Source organism: Aulonocara stuartgranti (genome assembly GCF_965226115.1).
Source record: "Aulonocara stuartgranti genome assembly, chromosome: 14".
NCBI lineage: Eukaryota > Metazoa > Chordata > Actinopteri > Cichliformes > Cichlidae > Aulonocara > Aulonocara stuartgranti.
Genome location: NC_138950.1, coordinates 24,468,937 through 24,476,987, shown reverse-complemented (window position 1 = coordinate 24,476,987; position 8,051 = coordinate 24,468,937). Strand labels below are relative to the sequence as shown.

The 8,051-nt window shown below is 40.0% G+C and overlaps 1 protein-coding gene across 1 annotated transcript in view; it reads right to left on the bottom strand.

Annotated features, from left to right (window-relative positions):
- Nucleotides 1-388: 388 nt before the first annotated feature.
- Nucleotides 389-8,051, bottom strand: part of clmpb (CXADR like membrane protein b) — an 86,450-nt gene continuing 78,787 nt past the window's right edge. The window contains exon 7 of the mRNA XM_082503704.1: nt 389-6,310. Within this exon, the coding sequence (XP_082359830.1) occupies nt 5,974-6,310 (337 nt within the window). The 3' untranslated portion in view covers nt 389-5,973. The remainder of the gene's footprint in view (nt 6,311-8,051) is intronic.

Here is an 8,051-nt window from a genome sequence, read left to right as displayed (position 1 = left end):
TCAAATTCCAGTCCCATCAGCCAAATCATACGAAATGACGATTGTGTGAATACATATTTACAGTACCTTACTCAGTAAAGAACATCAAGCAAGTTTATATTCCACATTAATTCTTGACATGTCTGAAAAAACAAAATGTGCAAAATATGAGAACAGGGAGTGAAAAAAATCGTCTAAAGAGCAGTGAAAGGGCTGTGAAAGTATTTGCCTTTTTCCTTTCTTTTTTTCCCCACACTTATATTTTTCAGATCATTAGCAAATTTGAATATTAGACAAAGATAACCTGGGGAAAAACAAAATGCAGTTTGAAAATTGTAATTTTGTACGCAAAAAACAAACAAATTTAAAAAATAATTTACGATCCAAATCAAGATGCCAGACGACAATATAAGTTGTCATTGAATATTTTATTTGCAAATGAAAGAGTAATAACTCAGAGATCGTAAAAATATACATTTTTTTGACTCGTGATATTTACATGGATTGTTTTCATCGAACGAAGAAACCAAAAAATCGTATACTGTTTTACAAAACCAAGAAGACGCCACATTAGAAAAACAAATGCGAGTAAAGAAAACAAAGGTGTCTTACATTTCCCTTTAGTAACGCCGTGATGAGCGTGTCTCCCCTTGACACTGAAACAATGGAGCCAAGAGAAACAGCCAACCACTCAGATCCCACACAGGCCGATGATGAGCTTGGCGCACAAAATAGTGTGATATACAAGGATTTTGAAAAAAAAAAAAAGAAATCAAATAAAAAAACAAACTAAGGAAGATAACAAAATAAAGCTTCATAAAATTTTTATGTGGATATATTTACAAGTTTTGATTTGTATTTTTTTTAAACCGATTACAGTTATGTTACATCAAAGCAAAGCATTCCCAATCATCTGCTCATTTCCTATATAACATGCAGGTATCTTTGCTTTCTTTCCCTCTTGAAGTTGAATTAAGCCCCATCAGTCTCCTTTTGGAAAAAAGTATTAATACATCACATTCCCTTATGCTGACATACAAGGCCAAACCACAAAGTCCGAGCATCACTTTGCCCTGCTCAACAACTTTAATCAGAACACAACTGACATTTAATTCAAACATAAAACAATGTGGCTACATGAGAGTCATACTCCTATCATATAATGCAAGATAACCATTACTGATTTTACTGCACCTTTGAGTGATGATAATAAGACAGTATATAGTACTGATGGATACTGTACTAAGGGATGATAGTGGATGCGCTGCTGACACTGACTTGTTTTAAGACTTTCCTCTTCCTCTCTGCTGAACTGACATTGAAGCGCCTTAAAATTAATTTGTTGGAAAGAGCACAAGTTTGCCGGGCCACTAAGCTGCACACATGAGAGGAGAGATGCAACGCGAGGGCTCATAAACTGGGGAATCTGCCACCTGAGACTTGCAGATGCTGGAAAGCAAATCAAAAAGCTTGGAGGAATTTAACAGCTGGAAGACTCGCATCCCATCCTCCACCTCCACTGCTACTTTCATCAGTGGTGGAGGGAATTTCAATGACAAGAGCCTACATTCCTGGCTCAGTATCAATCCTGTTACACCACTCCTAATTCCCAGGACTACACTTGCAGATTCCTAAAAAAAAGTCTTTAGGCATATGCCATCCAGATTGTTAAGATGCATAGCAGTGTCTGTCTTTCTAAGTGCAAGTGTGTGTTTTGTTACACTAGCTGCTTTTGTATATGTGCATGTGTGTGTGTGTAAGACAGCAGATGTCCTCTGGGTGGATGCACTGTTGTGTGTCCCTTTCTGTGCTGTATTTAGTATCCTGGTTCCATCAGTCAGCTGTAATACCTTCAGACATTTGATCCATCAAATTGATTCTGAAGGAGCAGAAAAAACAAGAAATGTGGTTTGGCTTTTGTTTGCGTACACCGTGTACGTGTTTGTGACGATGTGCGTGCCAACTGTGAATGTACATGAGGCACACACCTGTGTTTTTGTGTGCACCTGAATACAGCGTATACATGTCTGTATGTGTGTGTATATACAACTTTTACCTGTTTGTGTTAAATGTGCGTACGCATGCACCTTGAGATGCCATCAGTACACCCAGGGCCAAGTGCATTCTGTGTTAAAAGACAGCAAGACCAAGGAGGGAGCGCACAAGTGGCCTCCAGAGCTCATGATAGTTATGAATTATGGACGTGCTTTATCTCAGGACGCCACCCCCACGAGCAAAAACAAGACTACCGCCTGCGAAGCCAAGTTCAATAGGCATACAAGTCAGTGAAAACTAAAATAAACACTGCCAGTCTGCAGTCATATCAATTTGGATAGAAGTTGCTTTGCCTGGCTGGATCCTTCTCATTCAGTGAATGGCTAACATGGGAATGTGTGGGTGTGGCCCGAGGGCTTGTACCGAATTTACATGCATACACCCACACACTCACGCACATTCACATGCATGCATGCACGCATGCACCCTCGCACACTCAGACGCACACATACACAGTAGCTTCCCTGCTCAAATATGAATTGCTGTCTGTAGTTAAATATAAAAGGCATTGTTTTGTTTCGTGTTTTTCTAAATTTACCTCACACTTAGTCATGTGTGAAATCCCGTGTGTGAAATCAAACCAAGTGTGCTTTTCAGACAGATGCTGGTTTTCTGAACATTTTAGGTTAAAAAACTTCATTGCACAAGAAACATTTCACTATAATGTGGAATTCAGATTTAGAAGTTACAGGTATATAAGTATTGATGGAGGAAAGAGCAACTTACTTTAAACCAGTAAAGGGATCTTCAGTTACCGTTTGTCCTGAGAGGCAATGGGGTCATAAAACTAACAAAACAAAATTTTGTTTTTATATGTCCAAACCAAGATAATTAATTTATTTGCCAAACATTCATCATCAATTAACTATACAGACTGTGCATGGTTTGATTATACTATAAATTTTGCTCATTTAGTGGTCTTCCACTTTCATAGCTGAGCTCAGCAATTTAAAAACATAAGGACTGAAAATGCAGAATAGTGAATTTTTCTTTTGGCGAGCTAGAGTTCAGAGTAGTATAAATTCTGCTCTGATGAAGATTTTCATCATAACTAGCAAATTATCGCTGTGGAGACCTGGTCAAGGATACACAATGATAGCTAGATAGTTAAAATGCTATCTCAGAGTATATGCTAGGTAAGATGGGATTGCCACGGTTACTGGTTGAGCACCTTCATCATGTAATGCTCTCTGTTGTCCCCACCTGTTTGTTCATTTAGAACAGGTATGTGCAACATAACTCTCCAGAAGGCCATGCTGACTTAAATAAAGTAAGCATAGGTCAACATACTGGATGGCCACTAATTGGTTAACATAATTAATATTTCTAACATAAATGAAAACTCCACCTGATTGCTTTAAAACTATTACATATCTTTACATATTACGTTAAATATCAGTAAATATCTATTTCATACATTCACCTTGAAATTCCTATCTGAAGGCAGCTTCTTATAGATTTTTAGTTAGGGTTAGTTTGTTTTCCTTTGTTGACCATGTTAAGATAGTGCTGGCAGTGGTTTTAGTTCCAGTTTAGCATGATTTTAAACCCAACTAATCCTAAATTAATAATTCTTTTTTTTGTCAGTTGTTGGAATGAATTTGGGAACTTTTTTACATATCAAATGTGTTGATATTGGGTAAAAGGGCAATTTTATCCCAATGGTAGGATAAAATGAGGAAGGTCAAAGGGTCACTAAAACAGAAAGAAAACAATTACTGTCACACTAATTAATAAAATCTATACCTCTTATGGGAATCTGTCCAGTATGTATGATGGGATCTTGTCTTAGACAAAACAAATTGATTTTAATTGTTTATACCTTGTGTTGCACCGAATTTGTTTTGATGTAAATCTGGTGACACAGGGGCTTCACATGTTCACACAGCATGTGTATAAAAACACACGGTCTAAATTCACTTTGGGTTTCCCTTTTGACTCTTTTGTAAGGGGGGGGGGGGGGGGGGATCTCCCCTTACATACCCTTGTGTTTTAAATTAAATGACATCATGTGCGTATATCTATCTGTATGTACAATATAAAACAAGACTGATTACAGAATGTACAGTACATAGTCCCGTGGCATGGGATTGCTTTGCTCACCAGGGATAATTCACTCTGCTTGGCGGTCCCTAGGCTGCCTCGCTTATTACTAGGGGCAAGTTTGTTTAGGTGTATCTCTCAGTATTTGCTGCTGTTGACCTTCAAAGCTGGATGTGAGACTTAACCACTGGTGTGCTGAAGATAAGGACAAAGAAAAAAAAACATCAAAGGAAAGAGGGATTGCGAAGGCACACTAGATAGGCTACTTGCCCTTTTTTCAGCTACTTTCAATCAAATTGCACTGGGTATGTCTGAGGACATGACAAAAGCGGGACTGGCTGATAAGCACAGTTTAACCAATGACCAAGCAGGACCTGGTGACTGAGCAAGACAGCAATCAAGTGCCACACCACTTTAATGGATCCAATGAGAGTACTGACAATGATACCACACACACGCTGTACAATAGAAATCTCTAGAATCATACTCCTTGCTCCCTTCATTCAAATTGAACCTCGTGGTCAATTCTTTGTGCCTTGGCTTGAGCATTGATTCGGTATGTTTACAGGAGGCTGAAAACAATGGGATCCACCATCTTTGTACAGCACACATTCATGGTGAAAAATTTTGGTTTCAGTTCAGAAATGTAGTAGGTAAACAAAAGAGTTAAAAAAGCCATAATAACAATAATAATTGTAATAATAATAACCCATCCTAGGGATTGGTGGCACTTCTTAATATGAATGAATGGACACATGGCTGTCTGTCACTCTTTACAACCTGTTCATAGAGAAGATACACAGAAAAGAAAAACAAGTCCAGCTGGTTCTAATAGAATGCTTATCCCTATATTTAAAGTATCACTACAAGCCTAATAAATACTATTTAATTATTCAGGGAGGATATTTGGTACCAGAAAAAGATGTCCATAGATGCACACAGGATCCGCGAGGGGGAAGAGGGGAGGCTAACGACTGGGGGTAAGACTGATTTGACTTAACATCAGTGCTACATCCTTGTACCTGAAGTATCCCCTGCTGATTGGTAAAGCAGATGAGCTGTTTGTGAGGCAACTGAATCAGTCTCACAACTGTCATGGTTTCTCATGGGTTCCTCATGAGAGCACGAAAAGACCAAGAGCACCAAGGCAGATGATGCACATGCCACGCGCCGTGCCTGTCTACACGGATGGGCACGATTGGCCCAGCCCATGGGAAGCAAAGGGGGGCTTTTGTGGTTTCGGAGCAGGTGCTGGAAGCAGCAAGTCAGGGCTGCAGGGTGACATGAATCTGAGAATCACCACAAACCCCGTCCTCCGAGAGGGAGAGAGAAAAAAAAGTTGCTGTCATACGTTTTTCTGCTTTCGTCCTTATTTTTCTCCATCCTGCTTGCACTCATATCTTACAACTGATGCTCAAAAGCAATGAGACTCCATTGGTTCAGACTTTAGATTTACGCTATTATCCAGACTATTTCCCTTTGTTCCCCCTACTGTATGCCTAACCCTTGGATTTCATGAATAAATAAAAGCTTTACTAGGGGCTTCTTCCACCTCACTGCTCATGGTGCTTCCCTGTGCCTTCCGAAGTCAAGTGAAGGAACTCAAGAAAATAAGTTCTGCCTTTAGCCATGAGACAAACTTAGGTCACTGCTTTTTCTTTTGTTTTGTTGTTTTATGTAATTCAATAGGGGGCAAGCATGTCTTATTTTTCCCTTTTTAAATATGCATTCATTAAAAGTACTTTTCGACTTATAGTATTGATTCTTTTAATTACATCCTTTTAACTAGTCGCATTTCTTTGTTTATGGAAGAGTCTTAGTCTTTGGGACGGGGCTGGTGGGCTTGGAAAGGGATGGGAGTCTCGCATGGCTGTAAGAAGGGGCTGGCTTTCAGTCCTACACAGTCTGAAAGGCCTTGGTCTGGGCGGGCACCATGAGGGTTGGGGGTGTAGGCGCGGACATGTTCCTGGAGTTGAATTTGGGAGTGGCAGGGGGCTCAGTGGTTTTAGGGGGCACCACTGTAGTGTAGGATGGAGGGGACTGGGGGAAGCCAGGAGGGTGTCCATTTTCCTTGAGAGCTGCTACAGCAGGTGGGCGAGGGCGGTGACCACGCTGGGCAGTGTTGTGCACCATGGACTGGGTGGAGGAGGCACCGGAGCGTGAACTGCCGGAGCGGGATGAGGACAAGGAGTTGGGCTTTACTAGCTTGGCCTTGGGAGCCTCGGCATCCTCCCTGTGGTTAAAAACACACAGAAAACACAATCGTGACAAAAGTCCATATCATTTTTAATTTAGCTGAATTAACTGTACCTGTACTTGAAATTAGAACCATACAAACATACAATAAACTGCAAAAGAGTACACGGAAGTGCCATTTCAATATATTATTCTAAGGTCTAGGACACATGGGAGTAGTATTATGTAGGGGGGCTCATGTAATTCATGAGATTCCTGCAGCGTCTAACTTTTGTGAAACACATTTGCATGAAATAATGAAATCTGCTGAAATCACTTGTTCCCCAGATACAATTGTTACAAGGGGGGGGATAAAAAGTTTTTGCTGTGAACACAGTGAAAACTTTATAATTCTACTTTTGCCTCAGCTTTTAATAACAGGGTTAAAATATTCCAAGAAATATTCCAATAAACTGCTGGGTAAAAGTAACCTGAAAGAGTTTGTCCCTGACCCTACCATTAAACAGCAACTCTGAAGACATTTTTGCTGTCATTGGTGTTTGGATGGTACTTGAATTAGTGAGGATCTGTTCAGAAAGTTAGAAATAGAAACTTCTCAGCTGTGCACTACTGGCAACACTGCAACGTCTCACCAGGCACACCACAGAGGGTCCCATAGCCCTTGCATAAAGTGAACAGTTTTTAAACAGTGTTGGGTGGTTCAAAAGCCGTACCCATGAGATCTGCATCGCTCTGGTGGTCTGGTACAGCAACAACAGTGGAAAAGCTCAGACGTAGAATGTTATGAAAACAGAAAGCACTTCATTACACCTACTTTATTTACTCCTAAGCTATGCTGCATTATTCATTGTTACATCGGTAAATATGCACCTACACCAAGTCCACTCTGTCACAAAAACGTTGCTCTTACAAGGTCCACAGAGTCCACCTGTGCATTCAGGTCTTAAAGGGATAAATAAAAACTATTGTGAGATCTCAGCTCCATGAGCACACAGGCACACACTGAAATACAAGGGTGGTTTGAAAAGAAAGCTCCTAAAAGATAATCGATGAAAACTACCTTGTAGTTGTTTCCCCTTTTAGACACACAGAAACACAAAAAAAGCACAGGCAGCACGACGGGATGACATCGAGCACATGCAGGCATAAAGGGGCTGTGGCTGTTTCAATTAGAATGTGACTTGCTTAGCTGTAGTTTAAAACTGTTCCAGTGGAATCAGTGCTCACACACAGCAGGTTAACATGCACCAATCAACATCAGTTCATCCAACCAACCACGTGTTACACAGCGCTGCAGCTAAACTGTCTTACACTTATCTTATTTCAGAAGCATGTTGTCATATAACAATTTTTACTTGAGGGCGATTTTTTAAATATTTCATTATTTTATGTTTTCATTTTTGTCTGCAAAAAAAACCTGTCACATGGACACTTAAACATGCATAAATTATTAATAGAATATTTATGTTTTTCATAAAAATTGTAACAGGTAGTCTTTACTGGGCTACTGGTGCGATTTTAGTGAAACTTGCACACAGTGGTCACTTAACAGCTCTTCACCCAAACTGTGCTCAAGGTCATGTACACGTTTTTCATTCTCAGTGGATTTTAAACAAGAAAACTTCTCACCTTCTTTCTGTACTTCACACTTTTCAGTAACTTGTGAACTGTGAAGGACTATGAGCCAGGTGAACTACTACATCACTGATGTAGTGAACAAAAGTGCTCTGCCGGTGTCATAACCGTTGCAGTGTGCATAATTGCGGCAACCAAGGAAA